Source organism: Cervus elaphus, chromosome 11 (genome assembly GCF_910594005.1).
Source record: "Cervus elaphus chromosome 11, mCerEla1.1, whole genome shotgun sequence".
Taxonomy (NCBI): Eukaryota; Metazoa; Chordata; class Mammalia; order Artiodactyla; family Cervidae; genus Cervus; species Cervus elaphus.
In genome coordinates, this window is record NC_057825.1 from 82,760,220 (window position 1) to 82,785,240 (window position 25,021).

The window sequence follows — 25,021 nt, forward strand, 5'->3', positions numbered from 1 at the left end:
GCTCAGTTTTCACAAATGTACACACCTACATAACCACCACCTAGGTCAAAATATAGACGCTTCCCACTGTCCCAGAAAGTTCCCATGTGCCCCCTTTCCATAGATAGTTACATGTCAATCCTCCTGTTATGGGGGGGGGAGCACTGACCCATTTTCTGTTACTTTGTTTTGCCGGATTTTGAACATTATCTGCATGAATTCACGCATATGTATGCTTGGGTCTGGTTTCCTTCAGCTTCAGCCAACACTGAACGTTTGTACTGCTGAGTTGTTGCCAGGATTCATGCTTTAGTAGGCTCTATTGCATCCCACGGGTAGATATGTATGTATATGTCCAGGGGTGACATTGGAACTGATTCCAGTTTGGGTAGCTGTGACATCCCCATGCGTGTCTCTTGGGTGGGTTGTAGGAGAGGAACTGCCTAGTTGAAGGGTCAACCAAGGAGGGTCCTGTTCACCTCTTTGCCTAGGGGCCTGAGGCATAACCTAGAATACTTTCCTTTTTTCTCTCACTCTATCTTCTCTCTCGCTCTCTCTCTTTTTTTAAAGATTTGCTGTAAATTATGAAAGTACAATAACACATTTACAGGAGACTTGGAAAATACAGAACAAGGTTACCTGTAGTCCCACTGTATATTCAGATTTTTCACTGGAGGACTTCCCTGGTGGCTCAGCAGTAAGGACCATGCCCGCCAATGCACGTGGGCTCTTCAGTAAGCCTGGGCGCCACAGCTACTGAACCTGTGCTCTGGAGCCCATGCACTGCAACAAGAGAAGCCACTGTGATCAGCAGCCTGAGCACCACAACTAGAGAAAAAGCCCACACAGCAGCAAAGACCCAGCACCGCCAATAAATAAATAACTAATTACAAAAAGATTTTTAGTTGGAGAGTTCAATACCAAACTCTCAAAAACTAATAGAATGAATGTACAGAGAAGTAGAAGGATATAGTAGACCTGAAAAGCACTGTGAACCAATTCAACATAATTAATATTTATAAAATTTTCACACAACAGGAGGATACAAATTCTATTCAAGTTCCCATAGACTGTAAATTAGGAGACACTGGAACATATCCAGGGACATAAAACAAGGTGCAAAATTTTCATGGTCTAAAGGTATTAAAATAATATAAAGTCTGTTCTCTTATTACTGTGGAATTATACTAGAAATCAATATCTAAAGATATTCGAAAATAACCCACATATTTTCAAGTGTGGTGTGACATTCACCAAGAGAGATCTTCAACTTAGCCATCGAAAGCCTCAAAGTTAGACTGAAAAAAACACATTGAATGACCGCGCAGAAGAAAGCATTTTAACAAGAAATTAGTATCAAGATGATAAATTAATATTAATGATACTTTAAACAAAATACCATGTATTTGGAAATTAAATGTCTGCTTTTAAATGATGGTTGCATCTAAGAAGCCATAACAAGGAAAATTAGAAAATGTTTGTAATAGAATAAAAATGGAAAGAGAATTTACCAGAATTTGCTGTGTGCAGCTGAAGTTGCTCAATGCCGTTAAATACAATGGGGATCTTGAATAAGGAATGAAAACAAATAATGGACACTAGCATAAAATTTTGTGAAATTTGAACAAAATCTGTACTTTAATGATGCTATAGAGGTTTACTCTTTTAAGTGGGATGATGGGGGTGTGCTTCATCGTGAAGGTGACATTTGAGCGAAGACTTGGAAGAGGTGAGGCAATAAACCATGCAGATATTTCAGGGAATCGTATTCCAGAAAAAAGGAAGTACTGAAGCCTGAGGAATGAGGGTGCATATCCTGTGAAAGGGATCAGTCAAGCTGTTAGGGGTCAGGTCACGTAGGGCTTCTACACAGTTAAAAGAAATTTTTAGTAGAAGGCAAACTGGAAACTATTAAGGCATTTTGAGCAGAAATGACTGGGTCATTTTCGTTGTTGGAATGAGACTAGATTGTACTGGGGTGGGCAGGGCAGAAAAAGAAAAAGAAAGATCAATTAGGAAGTGATGGAAATAGTTCAGGTGAGAGATGATGATTGTGGATCAGATGGTAAGAAATAGATTTGGGATATACTTTGAAAAATGTCAAAAGACCGACAAAGGTTTGTCTAGTCAAAGCTATGGTTTTTCCTGTAGTCATGTATGGATGTGAGAGTTGGACCATAAAGAAAGCTGAGTGAAGAATTGATCCTTATGAACTGTGGCATTGGAGAAGACTCTGGACTGCAACGAGATCCAACCAGTCTATCCTAAAGGAAATCAGTCCTGAATATTCATTGGAAGGACTGATGCTGAAGCTGAAATTCCAATACTTTGGCCATGTGATGCAAAGAGCTGACTCATTGGAAAAGACCCTGATGCTGGGAAAGATTGACGGCAGGAGGAGAAGGGGATGACAGAAGATAAGATGTTTGGATGGCATCACCGACACAATGGACATGGGTTTATCCGGAGCAAGCTCCAGGAGTTGGTGATGGACAGGGAAGCCTGGCATGCTGCAGTCCACGGGGTCACAAAGAGTCAGACATGACCGAACAACTCAACTGAACTGATAGTTTGATGAAATAATAAGCCATAATATAACATTAAAAAAAATAAGACATTTGGTATTATTTCAAATCTTTACAACAGTGCTTGAAAGTTTTCAAGGATGATAAAACTGAGTCTGAGAGAGGCAAAGCAAATTGCTTTAGGCATGTAGCTACTAAGTTTTTCTATACTAATCAGACGTCTTATTTTTCATAACAAAATCCTTTCTAGCTAGTTTACATGGGAAGGGATTCACAAAGGCTCTTCAAAATTTGCAGAATTTTTGGAAAAGCTAGGCTGAGCTGCTAGGAACAACTTCCAGAACCACAGATCAGATTCAACCATGTAATAGAGCTGAAGGCAAAACACAGGGACTCTGCTGTGGACAGAGGAGACAGTTCCATCACCACTGACTTCAGAACCAGCTACCTTTGCTTCCCTGGATGTTTTTTGTTTGTTTGTTTTTTCAGAAAACTTGCTTTCAAAACAAAGTCTTGCATGTGTATTTCTGATTGGTAGACTTTAATACACTTATATTAATTTCAAAATTTCAAATGTATCTTTGGAATGAATTCAAAATGTATTTTGAAATGGATTCAAAATTTCACTGCATTTAAAAAATCTATTTCAAATGAGGGAGGTAGGATTTATATTGGAGGCATTATCCAAGTGAGAGGAAGCTGTTTGAGAGATTCCAGGAAGGGATAAATGTTCACTGCAGTCACTCTGGATGCCCTACATCAGTGTACACCCTTCTCCCATCCTTAAGCCTCCAGGCTGCAGAACACAATGCAGCTGTCTGTTATATGAAATATGCTACTCACTCCCCAAAAGGGGAAGCCCCTAGTTCCAGTTGCTTGCATTCAGCTCTATATTCAGGATTTTGGTTTGCTGTTCATTCTTCTAATTTAAACACATGCTTTTCTTAATGCCTTGCAAAGTGAAAGTGAAGTCTCTTAGTTGTGTCCGACTCTTTGCGACCCCATGACTATAGCCTGCTAGGCTCCTCCATCCATGGGATTTTCCAGGTAAGAATACTGGAGTGGGTTGCCATTTCCTTCTCCAGGGGATCTTCCTGACCCAGCGAACAAATCCGGGTCTCCCACATTGCAGGCAGATTCTTTATGTCTGAGCCACCAGGGAATCGCTACCCTGGATAAATTATAAAATATATCAACAGAGACTGTATACAATATATATTGGGGAAGGGAGAGGAGAAAGATTTAGCACATATATTTATAAAACATAACTCACCACCAAGGGGAAATACAAGAATACAGTTAATATTTATTTATTCCATGTTGCCTTGCCCTCAGCCATAACTTGATTTGCCTTTACCTAGTTCACTTTAGTTCAGTTCAGTCACTTAGTCATATCTGACTCTTTGCAACCCCATGGACTGCAGCATGCCAGGCTTCCCTGTCCATCACCAACTCCTGGAGTTTGCTCAAACTCATGTCCACTGAGTCGCTGATGCCATCTGACCATCTCATCCTCTGTTGGCCCCTTCTCCTCCCGCCTTCAATCTTTCCCCGCATCAGGTTCTTTTCAAAGGAGTCAGCTCTTTGCATCAGGTGTCCAAAGTATTGGAGTTTCAGCTTCAGCATCAGTCCTTCCAATGAATATTCAGAACTGATTTCCTTTAGGACTGACTGGTTGGATCTCCTTGAAGTCCAAGGGACTCTCAAGAGTCTTCTCCAACACCACAGTTCAAAAGCATCAATTCTCTGGTGCTCAGTTTTCTTTATGGGCCAACTCTCATATCCATACATGATTACTAGAAAAACCATAACTTTGATTAGATGGATCTTGGTCAGTAATGTCTTTGCTTTTTAATATGCTGTCTAGGTTGGTCATGACTTCTTCCAAGGAGCAAGGGTCTTTTAAATTTCATGGCTGCAGTCACCATCTGCAATGATTTTGGAGCCCAGGAAAATAAAGTCTCTCACTGTTTCTATTGTTTCTCCATTTATTTGCTATGAAGTTATGGGTCTGAATGCCACAATCTTAGTTTTTTGAATGTTGAGCTTTAAGCCAACTTTTTCACTCTCCTTTCTCACTTTCATCAAGAGGCTCTTTAGTTCCTCTTCACTTTCTGCCATAAGGGTGGTGTCATCTGCATATCTGAGGTTATGGATATTTCTCCTGGCAATCTTGATTCCAGCTTGTGCTTCATTCAGTTCGGCATTTCACATTATGTACTCTACATATAAGTTAAAAAAGCAGGGTGACAATATACAGCCTTGATGTACTCCTTTCCCAATTTGGAACCAATCTGTACCATGTCCCATTCTAACTGTTGCTTCTTGACATACAGATTTCTGTATGTCATACAGAACCTGCATACAGATTTCTCAGGAGGCAGGTAAGGTGATATTCCCATCTCTTGAAGAATTTTCCACAGTTTGTTGTGATCCACACAGTAAAAGGCTTTAGTGTTGTCAGTGAAGCAGAAGTAGATGTTTTTCTGGAATTCTCTTGCTTTTTCTGTGATCCAACAGATTTTGGCAACTTGATCTCTGGTTCTTCGGTCTTTTTAAATCCAAGTTGAACGTCTGAATGTTCTTGGTTCACGTACTGTTGAAGCCTAGCTTGGAGGATTTTGAGCACTACTTTGCTAGCGTCCTTTACCTGGTGGAGTATCTTTATTCCTGAGGATCTGAGTCCTGGGTGACCTTCTGTTTCTCTGGGGTTGCTTTAGTTGCGTTAACTTTCACCATTTCATGGGGAAGTATAAGGAGGACAGTTTATTTTTTAACATTCCTCCAGCCTGTCTCAGGAAGCAGTCCTATTTCCCTAACACCCAGGATCAATGACCTCAGCTGAAATGGTCAACCCTCCCCCTTTCACCCGCTTTGCTTGTTTAGTGGTATGGTGTAAGGAATCTGAAATGACTGAGTGCCAGTCTCCACTGGTAGATGCCCCTGGTGGAAACATTTCTCTTTTGGGCATTTTCTATATCGTGTGCACTGGCACATATTTATATTCCCTTCAGAATTGTTCTGCATACACTGATTGTTTTGACTCATCAGAGAAACCCAAGCTTCCAGGTGGGTACAGAGGTGTATCAAATGTCAAAATCTTTTTCCTAACGTGACTCTCTTCATATTCAATAAAGTCACCTGCAACTAAAGATAATGCCTATAAGAAAAAGAAAGAAAGAAGAAAGGAGAAGAGTTGCATAGTAATGGAAGAGCTGCCTCAAGATTTGATAAGTGTTCTGGAAGAATATGGTGACTTCCCTTTGGGGACATTGTAGAATTCTTTTATTTTAAACTTTAAAAAATATTTATTATTTTATTAATTTATTTTTTGGCTGTATTGGGTCTCAGTTGCAGCATGTGGGATCTAGTTCCCTGACCAGGAATTGAACCTGGCCTCCCTGCATTGGGAGTCAAGAGTCACTGGAACACTAGGGAATCCCAGGACACTGTAGAATTCTTGAGTTGGATGGGTGGGTCAGGGTAAAGCCCTTCTAATTCAAAGGATCTATTTCCATCCTTGCCTTCATTGGTGCTTGAGAGATGAATGGATTGTGACTGTGACCTTAGGACTAGCAGCAGGGATCTCAGAATGGATGAAAGATAACACTGAGAACTTTATATCTTAACCAGCTCTGCCATCTTGAAAACCATCATATTTTTTTTTTTTAAATCTTGTAGCTTTTAGATCATAAGCTCTCAAAGATTTATTTTTTGGCAGCAAGCAACATTCAGAAAATCTGTCTTTATTGTGAAGTCTGAATATTCCAATTTATTAATTTGTTTAACCCAGTGGAATTATTAGAGGACATCAGGCATGTCTAATTGTCACCAATTTATTTCAAATAGTTATAAACAGAATTACAAAACATTTCTTTCCTTGGGCCTATATACTCTCTGTATTATGCCTTTGCAAACAGTGTATGTGAGACTATTTTCTTTTCTGTGTGTGTATGCATTCAGCACATTAATTGAGTGCCTGCTACATTCCAGCTAATTTCATGCTGGGGACACACCGGTAACCTGCAGGCACAGTCTTTTTGCCTTAGCCTTTCCATTCTAGCGAGGGATGCTAGTACACACCAAAATTGGCTCTTATCTCCTGCTGCGAAGTTAAGGATGGCCTGTCATTTACCTAGAATACAGCAGGGGGCAGATGAAGTCCATCTTTCAAAGTCATTTATGGCAACCCAGCATTTTAGACGACAGCAAATTAGAATTACTCCAGTTTTTGAAGGAAGCTGGAATCTGGTTTTGCGTTTTGCTTAGGGCTTACCTGACTTTAGGTACCTCTGGCATCAAATCTGGGAAAAAGTCAAACTACAGGAACATTTTCTCTTCATATTCAATGAACATCTGCATGCATACTTCAGAGTAAGTATTTTTGGGGAATAGTTGTGAGGGATGCTTGCTAAGTAAAGGGATTTTATTCTCAATGCTTTAAAAAATAACTATTAAGTAGATTTAATATTAACTTATATAATATTGTCTACAAATCTGATTTTTTTATTTAGATGTTTGCTTAAACTGAGTTGTAGCCGCGCTTTGATTTTTGATGAGAGGATGAGTAAAGAGACCATCGTTTTCTTTAGCTAAACTTACTCCCATTTCAGAAATAGTAGCCACTCCCACATCCCTTCGGAGTGAATAAGAGGAAATGTTAGAAATGTAGAGAAAGAAACTTCACATGCGTGTATGTGTATGTTTGTGTGTGTGTCATATTGTTATGGCCATGAGAATGCATCAGAGGAGCAGAAGAGAGGAAAGGCCCAGGGATGTGGGGTGTTGCATTTTGGCCAAAGACCTTGAGAAAATATTCTAATTTTGGACTTTTTAGTGGTACATTAGGTTTGCTGGGTACTCTAAAGTAGTCAATTGAGTATGAAGCTAGGCATTGGGCTTTTCTACACAAAAGAAGATCTGAGCTAGAGAGGAGAATTACCTGAGCAGATGCCTTTTATCAACCAGCACCTTGCCGGGCTTGTTCCTTAATCTACGGCTTCCCTGGCCCTCCTGTTCTGTTACTCTCCATGGGTCAAATAAAGGAAAGTTGCACCAACTCTCTTTGGCAATGACTTCCTAGATAGTAAGTGGGTGAGTGGAAAGGGAGGGAGCTAAATCAATCTCTAGTGAATCTGAGAGTCAGTCACATCTTCTTATTCTGTTGAATTATTTCTCTTCCCCAATAGATAGTAAGTTCTGTGGACCAAGGTCATGTTTATCTTGTTCACCATGACTTTCCTGTGCCTATACATTTTTCACACACCAGTGTTTAGGAGCATAAAAAACAGCCCTCCCACTGATCTCATTAAGAAAAGCCTAAAGAGATTAAAAAATGTGGATAATCCCAGCCATGAGTTATTTGGAATTGTATGTGTGCATGTATGTGACTGATTTCCAATCACCTGTCACTGGTTCACCTATGAGTATGATGAAGTAGAGAGGTAATGAGCAGGAATAGCTAAGGAATTCTGAATTGGCTCAATGTTAAAGAATCCATCTGTAAGGAAGGAGATGAGAGAGACCTGGGTTCAATCCCTGGGTCAGGAAGATCCCTTGAAGAAGGAAGTGGCAACCCAGTCCCATATTCTTGCCTGGAGAATCCCATGGACAGAGGGGCCTGGTGGGCTACAGTCCATGGGGTCACAAAGAGTCAGACATGACTTAGTGACTAAACACACACACACACAATATAAGAGTCCTGAAATATCTTCAAAGTTGACCATCTAGGAGGCTTCCCTGGAGGTCTAGTGGTTAAGAATCCACCTTGCAATGCAAGTTTGACCCCTGGTCAGGGAACTAAGATCCCACATATCACAGAGCAACTAAGCCCACATGCCACAACTAGAAAATCCATGTGCTGCAAGGAAAGATCCTTCATTAGGCAACAAAGATCCAGCAAGCCGCAACTAAGACCTGACACAGCCAAGTACATTTTTGTTGACCATCCAATATTGTGAAATGAAGTGAAGTGAGAGTCGCTCAGTTGTGTCCAACTCTTTGTGACCTCAGGGACTAGACAGTCCATGGAATTCTCCAGGCTAGAATACTGGAGTGGGTAGCCTTTCCCTTTTCCAGGGGATCTCTCCAACCCAGGGATCTAACCCAGGTCTCTTGCATTGTAGGAGGATTCTTTACCAACTGAACTATCAGGGAAGACCTATCCAATATTGTAGACTCTTTGAATTAGAGGGGTCTTACCCTGCCACCCATCCAAGTCAGGAATTCTACAGTGTCTCCAAAGGAAGTCACCATCATCTGCTGAAACACTCACCAAATCTTGAGGCAGTTATTCCAGTACTACAAAGCTTTCCTTCCTTCTTTCTTTCTTTTTGACAGGAGGATGTTTAAAAAATATAGAAAAGGGCATTCATATGCCCACTGCCTAGGATGGACAAGTACTAATGTTATGTTGTTTGACCTCAGTCATCCATCACTGGGAAATAGTTCTCCATGGATCTCTCACCTTTTTGCACATATAGGAGTGAACTACTGGACCATCTTTTCAAGGATGTTTGGATGGTAAACAAGTGTGGAAGGTAGAAATAGTGGTTGCCTTCAGAATAAAGGGCAGATTTCTTAAAATCTTGGAAGACAGAGTGTGTCTTGCACTGGAGCAACAAAATGCTGATTTCTCACTACTGCTAGTGCTGTGAGTAACAATCTGCCTTTTGTTTCTGGCCTAAGAGTTTTGTGCCCGCATCTGGGAAACTGTGGCACATTACTATTTAAACTGTCCTAGGCCAGAGAAAACAGGTGGAAATAGCTCCCAAGTAATATTAATATTAAAACTTGATAAGGATAGAAAAAGAAGAAAACCAGACAATTTTACTTATGAATGTAGAAGCTAAACTACTAAACAAAAATTAGTAAGCACAATCCAGTAGAAAGTTACACAAAGAATGAAAGGAAATTAAGCCCACATTTATTTCAGAATTGTAAAGATAGTCTAAAAGTTGAAAATTCATAAAAAAATTACTGTGTTCAGATGAAAAGAGAAAAAACCTATATTATTACAGCAGTAGAAAGTAAAGCATTGATAACATGTAGTGACAATTACTAATAGAAATTCCACATAAATTAAAGATAAAATAAGACTTTAAACATGCTGATAACTACTGAATTATGAAATAGAGAAGCCATTTTAAAATCGGGAACAAATAGCATTGACCACTTTTATTATTACTAACTGTTGTTTTGGAAGTTTCAAATAATTCAGTGAGACAGTAAAATATGTAAAATGTTAGAGAAAAACCAGTCACAGAGAGTCAGGATGAGCCACAAAAAAATTAGGAACTTGAAATGCACAGACATGGATAGAAATCTTACTTTGTCTCCATTTCATCTATGGAACTTTGGGCAAGCTATTTAATTTTTTTTTACAGTTCAGTTTTCTCTTCAGTGAAATGGATATAATAATAATTTTTGGAGATTTTGCACATATTAAATTCCCTCCACTCTTGTCAAAGGGCCCAGCTCAGTGGCCTGACACACACTCGGTTCCACAACTGTTCATTCTTTCCAACACTTTCAACCTCTGAGAATGTGAAAAACAGTAAGATTCTGGATGTTTGTGAAGGCTATGTATCACTATATGTGAAGTCTATAATGTCACTATACCATTCTCTGTAATTAAGAATGACACCAATATAGAAATGCCTAATTCTTTTCACTCAAGCTTCTTCCAGAAACCTGAGAACTTTCAATACTTGAAACCTAAATTGATGATTCTGCCTCTTCCAGAAGAAAATCAATAAACATTAGTGCCTCTTTGGCAGACAAATTATAGGAACCACAAGTTCCACAATGTTTCATAATCTTATGAAATGTCATAATCTTATGACAAATCCCATCTGAGTTCCTGGGGAAAGAATCTTTTCTTACCAGGATCCCACTGGTCAGGCCCAGAGTCGGTGGTGCCTCCCTCCCTTGGTTTTGCCACTTTGCTCATATGATTTGTCTGCACTTCCACCTTCTGTGAGCTTGGCCATTTCCTGGCTTGGTGGGTTCCCAGCCCTGCAGAGCCAGCCCTTCGCCATGGAGAGTCCTGGGAAGGCTCCTGCTTTGGCCGTGGACTATTGGGCCTCAGCTCCAGCAATAACATGTCAGGCTGAAGGTTTACTTCTCTGGAACTTTTTAAAATAAGATTTATTTATTTATTTTTGGCTGTCCCGAGTCTCTGTGGCTGTGTGGGCTCTCTTTAGTTGTGGCGAGTGGGGGCTGCTCTTGTTGTGGAGCACAGGAGCGTGTGAGCTTCAGTAGTTGCAGCTCACGGGCTTAGTTGCTCCAGGGCCTGTGGGAATCTTCCTGGACCAAGGATCGAAACCATTCCCCCTGCATTGGCAGGTGGGTTCTTATCTACTGGACCATCAGGGAAGTGGTCTCTGGAACATTTTTTAGAGCTTATGGCTCAGCCTTCTCTGCTCATCTGTGTGAAGTAATCTTTGAGTTGCTTCACTTCTGGATCTTCTTCCTCAAAACCCATAATTTTAGTCAATTCGAAGAAAACATCAGACAACTCGGAGGGAGGGACAATGTATGATCAGGAATCTTCACAATGGTCAAAGTCATGATAAACAAGGAAAGACAGAAAAATGGCCACAGATTGGAGGAGACAAAGGAGACAGGATGACTAAACACAATGTAGGATCCTGGAATGTTAATGGAGAAGTGGGTGAAATCTGAATAATATCTGGAGTGTAGCTTATGGCATGATACCAATGTTAATTTCTTATTAATAATTTTGCCAAATGCGGCATGGTCAGAAAAGATGTTACCATTAGCAGACACTGGGCACAGGATATATGGGAATCCTCAGAGCTACATTTGTAACTTTTCTGTAAATATAAATTTATTTCAAAATCAAAAGTTTATTAAAAAGAAAAAGTCCCTTCGAAGCCTGAGATAACCTCTGGTTGTTATGGTTCAGAAAATGAAGCCAGGTTTCCAATGTCACAACAAATGCTGTCCCACTGGTGGTGTTCTCTCTTCCACTCAGTGATGTGTACAGAGTACAGTGTCAAGTTCAACTGTCATTTTCTTTTAGCTCAAACGGGACTAGGGACCCCTCAGATGTGCCTGTGAGTGAGCCCAGAAACATGCAGGGGGGTCAGGCAACTTTACAAAATGGTGCCTCTCTTTCTACTAGAAAGAGAAGCTCTGTTTAATGACCACACACACAGCCGTGTCCCTATTCCAACTGCCCTACAATGACTGGAGTCAGAGTTTGAAACTCATTGCTAGAGTTTCAGATGTGCTCCCAGGACTATATTTGCCTCAGGATACTGTGGTTGGACCTGCCAGCCAGGTTGTGTGGCTGGGTGATTTTCTAAATGGCTTCTGGCATTGTGTAGCAGGATCCATGAAGGACCCCCTTCTCTCTAAAGAAAACAGAACCAGTATCAGAAACACTGGGGAGGCAGAGGGGGCTGACGTGAGCTGTCAGAGTGAGGAAGGGGCCAGCAGGAGAGTTAGAAACCTTGACAAGTTTTTCATCTCTCCAGAGGAGTCAAGCTTCTCCAAATTTGTGGTTCCTCCGACTCCACAGGAATTGTATCATTCTGCAGTGTTCCCAGGCAATTATTTCTCCTCGCAAAGCTGAGCCTCCCCTTTCAGGATCCAATCAAGCGACCACAAATCAAAGATAGCTTGGACTCATTCCACTAATAGCATGGAAAGCCATTAGCTGAAGTTGTTTGAAAAGGGAAGTGGCTCAGATATCTCTGGTCTCACCAGAAAAGCTTCTGTAATGTCAGATTATGGTTACCAAATGGCTTAGGGGCTGAGGCATCATGTTTCTCATAAGGAGAGGTTATTTATTGCACCACTGAACCGACACACTCTCCCTTACTCACTTGCACAAGATAAGATGAAGAGTCCTTTCAAGTTGAATTAAGTTTAAAAGGAAAAGCAACACATATGCTCCCAGCTAATGCTTGGGTTTAGCTCTGGTTGTGTAGGAAGAAAGAGTAGATGGCGCCCTCTGTGGGTGGTCTGGGGGGCTCTGCAAGGTCTCTTTGCCCCAGTGAACTTGTGGGGATCATTCCTTTTGATTAGGGCACTCTTTCCAAGAATGTCGTTGTCAAAATGTTAAAAGTCAGGGCTGTTCATCACCATTAACTTACCAGGGACCCATGTTTCTTTGGGGAATTATTTCTCCCAGTCTCCCTTCCCTGCGGTTCTGAGGGCCTGCCAAGTTCAGAACTTCATGCCCTTGTCCAGGGCTTAGATGGGTATCCTTCCCTCAGATCACAGTCATTGGTTCAGGGATGGGCACGTGACAGATTCTGGGGTGATCAGAGGCCTTTCCTCAGACTGATCTAAGAAGAGCTAGTGGTGAAGTCATCTAAACTTGGGGTGGTTGGAGGGGTGGATGAGAATCTAGATTCCAGAGGCTATGTTTTCAGTCACACAGAATGGAGGGAATAAAGCGAAGTGGGGGTAAGGAAAAAGGAGTTTTCATCGAGACCCAGTTCTAAGCATTGAGAGCACAGACATGTGTTTGGATGCTCCAGGTTCTTTCCAATGAAGCCCCTTTTTAACTGAGCATGTTTCTACTGGTTTCCATCACTCTCAAGAAAGAATATTCTAACACTCTCATCAATGTGCCTAACTTCTAGAGCTTTCCACAAATACCAATCCAGCATGGACAAGAAAAGGCTGCTTGCTGGCCTGACTTTGTTGGGGTTAGAGTCCCTGAGTGTACACCCTAGGTGGGCTCCCAACTATCAGGGGCCTCTTCTGGTCAGGATGGAAGACTGAGAAAAAAACATTTTGACTGGACAGCCATGACAGTGGAGGGCCCAAGTGTGGCCTGCTCTTCCTGGGGTTTTCTCCCTTTTGCTCACTGGATTTTCTGGAAGTTTCTTTTGAAGAAAGGGCTTTGTAGCTAGAACTGTTTTCTGTTTACCAGCTGAGAAGATCTTTACCAGTCTCTCCAAGGCTAATGTTCTTTAAGGTTTCGGTTTCTTAATCATCTGGCCTGGGCATGATTAGAGACCTAAGAGATTGCTGTGTTCACAGGCCGGGCAGCCCCGGGGAAGGGGCGGGAGGCGGTCCCCTGGGTGGAGACAGGCCTGAGCTCCCATCCAGGCCTTCCCCGCGCGGCCTCCATTTCTGCCAGCCTCTGTAGGCCCCCGCTGAGGTAAGCCTGGAGTATGTCAGTCTCGAGGAGTTTCCGCCTCAGCTGGCCTTTCCCATCCTTGGATGCTCCGTCCCAGTCAGAAGGGTACGTGTGGGCGTGTGGGGTGGTCTGCGATTCCTGACTCCTGGGAAGGCGGCCGCCTGCCCAGCCCAGGTGCTTGGAGGCCCGCGGGAGCCCGAGAGCCTGCTGAGAGTGAGGCCGGATGTGAGGCGGAGGGGGAGGCGGAGCACGTGGGGTGGAGAATAATAAACTCCTTCATGGCTCTGAAGGCTCGCCGAGTCTGATTTTCAATTATAAATAATCCCTGGATTTGTTCAAAGCTCAACAACAGCCCCGACTGCCCTGCAGCTGGGCAGAGCAGCCCATGTGACTTTTAAGATCTCAGGGGTGTCCCACCCCCCTTCTGGCCTTTGCAGTGATGGGGGCGGGGGTCTGAGAACGCAGCTGAGACACATGTATCGAACTGAAATCGAAGTTTTCCGCGTATGTTAACCGAGTTTCTGTGCAGCAGAACTCCGGAAACAAAGAAACTTGTGCTTGCAGTGGGGAACCGTTCATTTGTACAGCTAACCTTTACTGAACACCTACTGTGTGCCTATACGTCCATCCTGCGCTAGGGACTGGGGGGAAAGGTGGGACGGGGGCAGAGAAAAATATGACCTTGTTCCTGAGTGGAGGAAGCAGAGACGAGGGGGAGATAACAGGCTGGGATCCTGGTCTTGTTCGGATGCGCTAGGACGGGCCTCGGAGCCCTGAGGAAGGCCTGGAGGGGCTGTTACCCTATAAGGGAAACTGGTCAGGAGGCCTGAGCTCTGAGTCCTGTCAAGGAAGCTCTAGGAAGCGCCTGCAAATCCCGAAGTCCAGCTCACAGGAGCTGGTGCACAGAAAGAACCCGACCCAAGGGAAGGGGCTGATGGGAGGGCTGGGGGTGAGGGGTGCGTGGAGCCTGAAGCTGTGGGCTCAACACAGAGGCTGTGGGCTTGTTTGGAAACCCCGTGGCTGGTGGTGGCTGGATAAGACGTTATGCAGAAAAGCTGTGAGCAGCCTGAAAGCTGGGAGAGGTTGTGGTGGTCCCTGGGTGCGTGGCTTCGGGGGAGTGGGGTGGGGTGGGAGATAGGTCCTTCTTCCTCCTTTTCTGCAACCCCAGCCCCAATCTGCTTTGCCCCTGCACGTAGCCATGGCCTAGGCCAAAATGTTTTGATTCAGTAAATACTTTTTAGGGAAAACCAAGGAATCCCAGAAAACATCACTTGAAGAAAATGTCCTTCTAGGGTTTTAATGAAGGTGGAGGGAAGGGAGGGTGGAGTTCAAATCACATTTTCACCCAAAGGAATGAAATGGTGCATGGTGTCCTTTCAAACGGTGCTGTGTTTCAGGAATGGCTTGGGCTCTAGGGATGGAGGGGAGGGTAAAATTATCTCACTGTAATTTGAGAAAATGTGTCCTTTTTTTTTCTTATTCCCTATAGAAGTGAAAGCAGAATGTGTGTGTGTGTGGTGCTGGCTGGAATATCAGATGACATGACATCTGTTAAACGACTTATGTTATATATGTTACTGAATCAGTTGCCTCTGAAAGAAATTGTTAAATTTTTCAAAATCAGCATTATCAAGCCTCCCAGAAGATTTTATGAGAACAACAGGAAAAGATGTCACATCTTTCCTAATTCAGTCCTCCTAGTACTCTCTTCTTTTCCCTACTGCTTTTTCTTCAAAGAACACATTTCCAAGGGAGGAAGATTCAGGACACTGCATCAGGGCTGCCCATTTCCCCTAAAGGGCATCTTGAACAACTCATTTCCTGAACTTCTTTTAAAGTATCTATTTTATTTATCAAAAGTTTTTATAATATCTAAAGCAATTATCCTTCAATAAATAAATTAACATTATAGCTCCTTAGTAAGTATAAGAAAATCTGAACAGTATCAGAAATAATGTCTGTAATATATATGTTTGATTCTACTTATGATTACATAATTTTTATTCATACCAGTATAATTGTAATTTAAATAAAATGTGTTTAAAGCTTAAAAAAAGTTTTTATTGTAGTATAATTGATTTACAATGTTGTTTTAGTTCCTGTTGTACAGCAAAGTGAATCAGTTATACATGTACATATCTCTACTCTTTTTAAAGATTCTTCTCCTATATAGGTAACTACAGAGTTTTGAGAAGAGTTCCCTGAGCTATACAGCATTTCCCAAACTTTTGAAGGCCTAATGGCCTTCCTAGAAACCGAGCCTTCCCAAGAATAGAACACATGTCTGTTGAAAGTCCGCAGGTGCCCAGAGCTGGCGGGACTTGTTGTTGGTTAAGATCTTGTCTGGCTGTTGAATGTGTGGGAGTGATCCCTAGCTGGGGTGGGTGGGGGGGTGGAATCCAGGATGGTGGGAATGTGGCCAAGATACGCAGAGCTGCAAAGAAACTAACAGCTTGGTTCCTTGCCCTTGAACGGTGGGATCATCATGGGAAGGGGTGGGCGTGAGAGAACCTGGACAAAGGCAGATCCGAGAGTTGTGAGTCCCTCTGGATTTAGAGTGTTTCAGTAAACCCCAGCTCACTCCTCAAGGTCTGAAGATGAATGAAGGTCCTCCCCTCCCACACTTCTCTTTTCATTTCCTGAGCAAGACGTCATTTTACCTCTCTGGACCTCATCTTCCCTGTCTGATGAAGGGACTGAGCTAGATAATCTCCAGGGTCTTTTCAGCTCTAACCTCCTGTGCAGGGCTGAATCAAAGTGGAAATGCAAGACCCTTGTTCAAAAATCAGGGGAAAATCGCCCTTAAATTTCCTAAAATATAAAGCTCTTTTCTTTCTCCTGTGTTATCTCACTTTTGACTTACGATATTTTAAAAATCTAGATTGATGGTCTCTTAAAAATATTTTAATTTCTTTTTGGTTGTGCTGGGTCTTCATTGCTGCACTGGGTTTTTGCTACTTGCAGTGAGTGGTCGTTACTCTCTAGTTGTGGTGTGCAGGCTGCTTATTGCAGTGGCTTCTCTTGTTGTGGAGCACAGGCTGTAGGGTGCGTGGGCTTCAGTAGTTGCAGCAGGTGGTCAGTAGTTGAGCTCACAGGCTCCAGAGCACAGGCTCAGTAGTTGTGGTGTAGAGGCCTAGCTGCTCTGCTGCATGTGGGATCTTCCTGGACCAGAAATTGAACCTGTATCCCTTGCATTGGCACACGCATCTTCATCACTGAGCCACTAGGGAAATCCTAACTTAGGATGTTTTTAATTTACTAATGTTTTTCCAAGAAAAGAAAAATTAAAATTTAGTATTAGCATGAATGTTACCATTCATCCTTAAATCATGCACTGAAATTACCCAGTTCACATTTTATAGCTTGCACATGCAGATGTATTTTGTCTTTAAATATAAAGAACAGCAGAAACACTGCACACAATGAACTTAGTTCTTTTCACTTGTTGATCTGTGCACATTCTGTCTACATTCTCAGCTTCCTGATGGGTAAGGAAGGACTGAAAGGAAAAGAATTATGAAAGTGCCTTATCTCTCCCCTTCCTTCCACGTCATAATTTTCAGCATAAGTGGTGGACTAATACAGGCAAATAACATGAGTAAGAAAGCAAAAAGCTGCTACAGGAAAATATCACCTGCTTCTATAAAAAGAAATAAAAAATGAACCACCGTAGGGTCTTGTACAAAGATATTAGAAGAAGAAAGAAGGAAAGTACAGGAAAAACAAATGTTAAATGAAATACACGCTCCAGAAAACCACCACAGTCCTGCTGATAAAATCATGACATTAAAACAACGTTATACTAGAGTGGCCCAAATTCAGAACACCGTCAGCACAGGATGATGACCAGGATGTGGAGCCGCAGAAACTGTCATTCATTGGTGGTGAGAATGCAAAATGGTACGGCCACTTTTTCTTTCTTAATTGAAGTATGGTTGATTTACAACGTTGTGCTAATTTCTGCTGTATGGCAGTGACTCAGGTCCAGCCACTTTGGAAGACAGTTGGATAGTTTCACACAATTCAGCAATTGTCCTCCTTAGCATTTGCCCAAATGCTTTGAAAATTTATGTCCACACAAAAACCTGCACACTGATGTTTATAGAAGAGTTTTCACAATTGCCGAAACTATTGAGCAACGAAGACATCCTTTGATAGGTGAATGGACAAATAAACTGTGGTACATTCTGACAATGGAATGTTATTCAGTGCTACAAGGAAATGGACTTAAGCTATGAAAAGATTTGGAGGAACCTTAAATGCATATTATTACTAATGAAAGAAGCCAATCTGAAAAGTCTACATACCATTTGATTCCAACTCTGTGACGAATTGTGGTGCTGGAGGACTCTTGAGAATCTCTTGGACTGCAAGGACAACCAACCAGTCAATCCTAAAGGAAGTCAACCCTGAATATTCATTGGAAGGGCTGATGCTGAACCTAAAGCTCCAATATTTTGGCTACCTGATGTGAAGAGCTGACTTATTGGACAAGACCCTGATGCTGGGAAAGATTGAGGGTAGGAGGAGAAGGAGGTGACAGAGGAGGAGATGGTTGGGTAGCATCGCTGGCTGAACAGACATAAGTCTGAGCAAACTCCGGGAGATAGTGAAGGACAGGGAAGCCTGGTGTGCTGCAGTCCATGGGGTCACAAAGAGTTGGACACAACTTAGCGACTGAACAACAACAGCAACAAGTATGACATTCTGGAAAAGGCAGAACTGTGATGACAGTGAAAAAGACCTGTGGTTGCCAGAGGCTTATGTGGGTGCAGGGATGGATAGATGGAGCACAGAGGATTTCAAGGGTTGTGGAACTATTCTATATGATACTATTATGGTGGCTACAAGCCATCATTCATTTGTCAAAACACATAGAATGTACAACACCATCAGGGAACCTTAATGTAAACTAAGGACTTTGAGTGATAATGGTATGTCAGTGTAGATTCATGAACTGTAACCAATGTGCCACACTGTGGGGGATATTGATAGTGGAGGAGGCTAAGCATGTGTCAGGGCAAGGGTGTATGGGAACTCTGTTCTTTTCACTCGATTTTGCTATGGACCTAAAAATTCTCTAAATAGTAAAGTCTATTGGAAAAAATTATGACAAAATGTTTTGGAATTAACTTCAAAAGTAATCAAATCAAGAACCCAAGGTAGAGATACAAAAAGCAGGGGAGATATGTTGCAATGACAAAAGCTGCTGAAATGTAAACAGGTATAACATGAATGGCCAAGTAAGATTCATGGGAAGTTAGAGTTAGAGAGGGAGGCTGGCTGCCCAGGTCGTCACAGACGAGGTCCCTGCCTCAGCCTTCTCGTGATAGGGAGGGTCTGGAAAAACTAGGGGAGGAAGAATAATGATACTTGACTTGGGCTGATTTGCTTTTCGATTCTGGCACCCACAGTGAGAACAAGGCCAAGTCAGTCTACAGAAGATAGGAGACTTCATGGAGGAGATCTGAGGGGCTCCAGTCACCCGCCAGTCAATCATTTGACTTCTTGCCTAATCAACCCAGAACTGACCACCATGTATGACATAACTTAGCCAAGACTGTGAAACCATCCTAAATTGTTTATTTTTTATTTCATTGAAATACAATTGCTTTACAATGTTGTGGTAGTTTCTGCTATGCAGTGAAGTGAATCAGCTCTGTGTACACATATATCCGCGCACTCTTGGACCTCCCTTCCACCCCACCCTCACCCTGCCCCTCTGGGTCATCACAGAGCATTCAAATGAGCTCCGTGTGCTATATAGCAGCTTCCCACCAGCTCTCTGGTTTACACATGGTAGTGTATATATGTGAATCCTAATCTCCCAGTTCGTCCCACGCTCCCCTTTCCCTTCCGTGTCCACAGGTCTGTTCCTTATGTCTGTGACTCTGTGGTTGCTCTGCAGATAGATTCTAAATTGTTGCTGCACAGAATTTTAAGCTTGATGTGTTATTATAGTCTATGTTTCGGGGTGGTCTATTCCATAGCCATAATAACTGATTCAACTCTGCCACCGTGGACTTATCAAAACTCACATGGCTTCACTCTTTTCATCTGTAATTTGAGGATAAGATCAACTTGAAGTTGTCATCATATTAACAAATGAACATTTAAAACATATAGAACATAATAGGGTTCCAACAAAATATTTTAACTGAATGAATAAATGGTTAGTATTCAATAAATCTCCCCCACAGAACAACTCCTATAATGATGATACCTAAGAGACTTTGGGGACTGGGGAAACCCGAGGTTCAGGGAAGCCATCAGCGAAGTAAGATGGAAACTGCTCGCCTTGCCAGGAGCTTACTCACACGACTGGGATCAGCCAGGCTGTTATTGCACATGTAATGGAAGAGAAAGTGCTTCCACTGCTCATTCCACAGCCAAACCACAGACCCTGGCAACTCCTCGCCTCGGAGGCAACAAAGACACATTCACAGGGCTTGGCTCCTTTCTTCTGAATCCTACACCTCAAGCTAAAGAAGTCTGTCACGCGAGGCTGGCCTGCTGGGAGCAGCTGGGAAGTCCGTCCTTGGCTGTGCCCAGCCGCCCTTCCCTCAGTCGCCTTCTCCTGAGGGCCCTCACATGTGAGTTCTGGGAATGCCCGGGAATGGCAGGACTGGTAGCTTCTTCTGTTTTGCTTCCAGGAATCTTGTTTTTTATTTTTATTTTTTGAAGCTCTTGAACCAGGAGAGAGGGTTCCCTTTTATCACTTGAGAGACACCTTGTGGACAGACCATTGAGAATTTCATAATATCCGGTTAACAGATATTTTGAGAGCCAGCATATTGTCAGGCTTTGTACCAGGTTTTGGAGAGGCAGAGACAGAGAAGATTAGAGTTGCCTTTTCTTTTTATTATCCATCAGACATGAGGGCATGGTCTGGAGACAGGGCACAGGGCAGGAAGTGTCAGGAGACTGGGCTTTGGCTCCTGGCTCAGCCAGGGGATCACGGAACAGTCGCCTGGGCTTTCTGAGCCTCAGGTTCCTCCTCTGTAACGTTAGTGATGGGCCTCGATGACCTCGCTGCTCCATCCACCTCTAACATTAGGTGCTGGAGAGCCTGTGGGCACCAGCAAAATCATGGAAGAATCTTGTTTCCATGTGCTCAGAAAAGCCTGGCCACCTAGTTTTTCCTTTTATTATTATTATGTCATATTTGATATTGGAAGCAGAATGTGACTATCACACAGGTAATGAAGCAGAGGAACAGCAGGAGAATCTGTGTGCCTTGGAGGTCATGGTCAATACCATTGCATCAGCTGGTGGGCTTCTTTCCTATACCACACCCTGCCTACCCCAAGAAGTAACCACCATTCTGAATTTTATTGCTATGAACTCTTGGTTTTGAAAAATAAGTTAGCACATATGTATGCAACATCAAATAATATATTTAATTTTGCTTTATAAAAATTTTATTATACTATACTATACCCACTCTTTTCACTTGCTTTTTTCACTCAGTATTATGTTTCTGAGATTTATTCATGTGGCAAGAAGTTCATTATTTTCACTATGATATGTAACATTTTATTGCAGGAATATGAATATATAGTTGTTCTCATTCTCCAGCTACTTTGGGACAAGAGTTGTCCAGTTACTATTACAGTGTTACTGTGAACATTCCTATATATAAATGCTGTGCAAAACTCTATAAACTTCTAGAGTTTATACTGAGAAAGAAGTAGAATCACTTGAATCTTAGACATGCGTGCAAGAGTTTCTTCAAGGTAGAGTAATTAGGCTATAAAATACTTGAACATTCAACTAATTTTTTCCAAAGGAGTTGTACTAATTTAGACTTCTACCAGCAGAATATAAAAATTCCTGTTGACTCACACCCTCTCTAAGACTATGACAGTGTCTGACTTCTTAATTTTTGCCAATCCAGTGGGCGAAAAGTGGTATCTTGCAGCTGTCTTAATTAGTCGCAGAGGTTGAGTGCTCTTTGATGGGTTTATAGATGACTCAAGTTTACTACTCTGTCAATTGACTGTTCCTGTCCTTTGAATATTTTTCTACTGGGCTGTTGGCTTTGTATTTATTCATCTAATCACTGGACTTTGGGAAATCCTCTTTATGTATGTTTTATTGGTTATATATATTGCACATATCTTCTCCTGGTTTGTGGCTTTCTGATCACTTTCATCATGGGATCTATTGTGAAACAGAAGTTTTTAATTTGAAAGTAGTCAAATTTATTATTTTTTTCTTTCATAATTTGTTTTAAGAAGTCTTTACCACTCTGAGGTCCTAAAGATGTTCTCCAACATTTTCTTCAAAAATTTGATTTTTGCCTTTTATATCTTCAACTCTCCAGGATTTGATTTTTCTGTGTAGTGTGATCTGATTATAGTTTTTTTTTTTTTTTCTCCGTATAGGTAACCAGTTGATCTGTACTATTTATTGAAGAATTTTGTTGTTTCCTTAGTGATCTACAGTGTCTTCTTCATCATATCTCAGGCACCTACCCCTTTCTCCTTCTCTTTCTGTTTCTACAGAGTTCTCTAGTCTGTTCCATCGGGCAGTTTATCTATATCTGTGCCAGTAAATACTGTGTTCATTACATCAGCTTTGTAATAAGTCTTGATATTCCTCTTCAGGAGTGCCTTGTTTATTCTGAGATCTTGGCTTCTCCACATAAATTTGAGAATTATTGGTTAAGTTCCTCAGCAATTCTGTTTGTCTTTTTGTCGGAGTTGTATCCAATCTTTAAATCAGTTTGGAGAGAAGCACCTGTGTGTGATTTTCCAAAAGATTATATTATGGTCTTTGAGTAGCTGATGGTGTAGTGGGGAAGACAGACCCAGACACATTGGGGCAATACCATGTGGTAAATATTATATGAAAATGAAACACAGAGGAGGAGTTAGGGAAAGAGTTATAGAGAAGATAACATGTGTGAAGAGTCTCCATGAACAAACATTCTGTATTCTGGCTTCAGATGTAAAAAGTCTGTCTCTACCATTTTGTCAGACCCCTCCTCAGGAGATAACCACCAACTTACCCTCACTGAAGCCCTAGAATTATTGTGATGGTAGCACAGTGGGATCAGTTTGTCCAGGACCTAAACTTAAACCAGTGTGCCCCATGCACTCTTTTCTCTGCATCCAAACGTGGTATCTCTTTCATATTATGTTCACCCCACACCCTACTCATTTTGGTTACCTTCGTAGGTCTGACTCATCTTTCCCAGAGAGACCTACTTAGGGTCTCTGCTGTCTTTTTATGAAGCCAATTCATTTGGTGACTCAGTTTTACAAGTCCAACTTTCGATAGCTTTGCCTCCACGTTTTATTCAATTCAGGACCAAGTTTTCTAGTTGTACTTCAACAATCAATTAGTACAGGACACTGAATATCTATTCTGGGGCTATGAACTTTCAGAGGATGCAGAGTCCAGGGATATAGAGTCAGGTAGACTTGGGTTCAAATCTTGGCTCTTTCCTTATTAGCTGGGCAACACTGGACCAACTACTTAATTTTTCTAATTATATGGGTCTTCATGAATAGTTCTTCACTTAGTCACTCAGTCATGTCTGATTCTTTGTGACCCCATGGACTGTAGCCCTCCAGGCTTCTCTATACATGGGAATTTTCCAGGCAAGAATACTGGAGTGGGTTGCCATGCCCTTCTCCAGGGGATCTTTCCAACCTAGGGACCGAACCCAGGTCCCCCACATTGCAAGCAGATTCTTTACCATCTGAGCCACCAGGGAAGCCCTCATGAATAACAAGCTATGATAATTCTGGGTTCAGATAATATATATAAAGGCATCTTGGACATATAATATTTTAATCAAAAGAAGAACAGAAAATGTTAATTTCAAAAACTAGAACAGAAGATGGTAACTTGCTTCTGAAATATTTTTTCCTTTGAGGAGCATATGAGGTAGTGGGAGGTAAGACCCTCAGAGAGGATGTGTACTAAAGGAAAAGCACAGTCCATAAAGGTTCATAAATCTGTATGCAGGTCAAGAAGCAACAGTTAGAACTGGACATGGAACAACAGACTGAGGTTCCAAATCAGGAAAGGAGTACATCAAGGCTGCACATTGTCACCTTGCTTATTTAACTTCTATGCAGAGTACATCATGCAAAATGCTGGGCTGAATGAAGCACAAGCTGGAATCAAGACTGCCAGGAGAAATATCAATACCCTCAGATATGCAGATGACACCACCCTTATGGCAGAAAGCGAAGAACTGTAGAGCCTCTTGATGAAAGTGAAAGAGGAGAGTGAAAAAGTTGGCTTAAAACTCAACATTCAGAAAACTAAGATGATGGCATCTGGTCCCATCACTTCATGGCAAACAGATGGGGAAACAATGGAAATGGTGAGAGATTATTTTTGGGGGGCTCCAAAATCACTGCAGATGGTGAATGCAAACATGAAATTAAAAGACACTTGCTCCTTGGAAGGAAAGCTATGATCAACCTAGACAGCATATTAAAAAGCAGAGACGTTACTTTGCCAGCAAAGGTCTGTCTAGGTGAAGATATAGTTTTTCCAGTAGTCATGTATGGATGTGAGAGTTGGACTACAAAGAAAACTGAGAGTTGAAGAATTGATGCTTTTGAATTGTGATGTTGGAGAAGACTCTTGAGAGTTCCCTGGACTGCACGGAGATCCAAGCAGTCAGTCCCAAAGGAAATCAGTCCTGAATATTCATTGGAAGGATTGATGTTGAAGCTGAAACTCCAGTACTTGGGCCACCCGATCCGAAGAACTGACTCACTGGAAAAGACCCTGATGCTGGGAAAGATTAAGGCAGGAGGAGAAGGGGCCGACAGAAGATGAGATGGCTGGATGGCATCACCGACTCGATGGACGTGAGTTTGAGTAAACTCCGGGAGTTGGTGATGGACAGGGAGGCCTGGTGTGCTGCAGTCCATGGGGTCACCAAGAGTCAGACACGGCTGAGTGACGGAACTGAACTGAACTGAATAAGGTCCCCAAAATCATGTTGACACTCTGCTTTGATACAGAAAAGATTTAAGATATCACATAAAATAGTTAAATTAGAGCAAGGTAACAACTTAGAAGTGACGAAAAGCAAAGCAATAATCAAGGGTGACCCTCACAGTGAAGGTAGGAAGAAGGAAGTGCAGAAAATGCACACCAAGGAGCCTTTTCCATACACTTGTTTTACGGGGTACTCATATTTGATGCTAAGCTTTCCAGCGCCCCCCACCCCCCAATAGAAACAGTGACAACTTACAGACAACTACAGGGAATGCCAAATATAGGAGAAGGATCAGCACGGAGGGAGTGGGGCTGGATAGGGAAGGTGACTTGACAATAATGAGGTTTGAGCCAGATTTTGATGGACATTGGAGCTATGGATTCCAGAGGGAGGCACTCATGCAAAGTATAGAGGAGGAAAATA

The 25,021-nt window shown here is 42.1% G+C and overlaps 1 protein-coding gene across 1 annotated transcript in view; it reads left to right on the forward strand.

Annotated features, from left to right (window-relative positions):
* The first annotated feature begins 1,656 nt into the window (after positions 1–1,656).
* Positions 1,657–25,021, forward strand: part of LOC122703137 — a 55,950-nt gene continuing 32,585 nt past the window's right edge. Inside the window, exons 1-5 of the mRNA XM_043917197.1 lie at positions 1,657–1,708; positions 13,527–13,647; positions 14,064–14,130; positions 14,384–14,582; positions 19,857–20,219. Coding sequence (XP_043773132.1) covers positions 1,657–1,708; positions 13,527–13,647; positions 14,064–14,130; positions 14,384–14,582; positions 19,857–20,219 — 802 coding nt within the window. The remainder of the gene's footprint in view (positions 1,709–13,526; positions 13,648–14,063; positions 14,131–14,383; positions 14,583–19,856; positions 20,220–25,021) is intronic.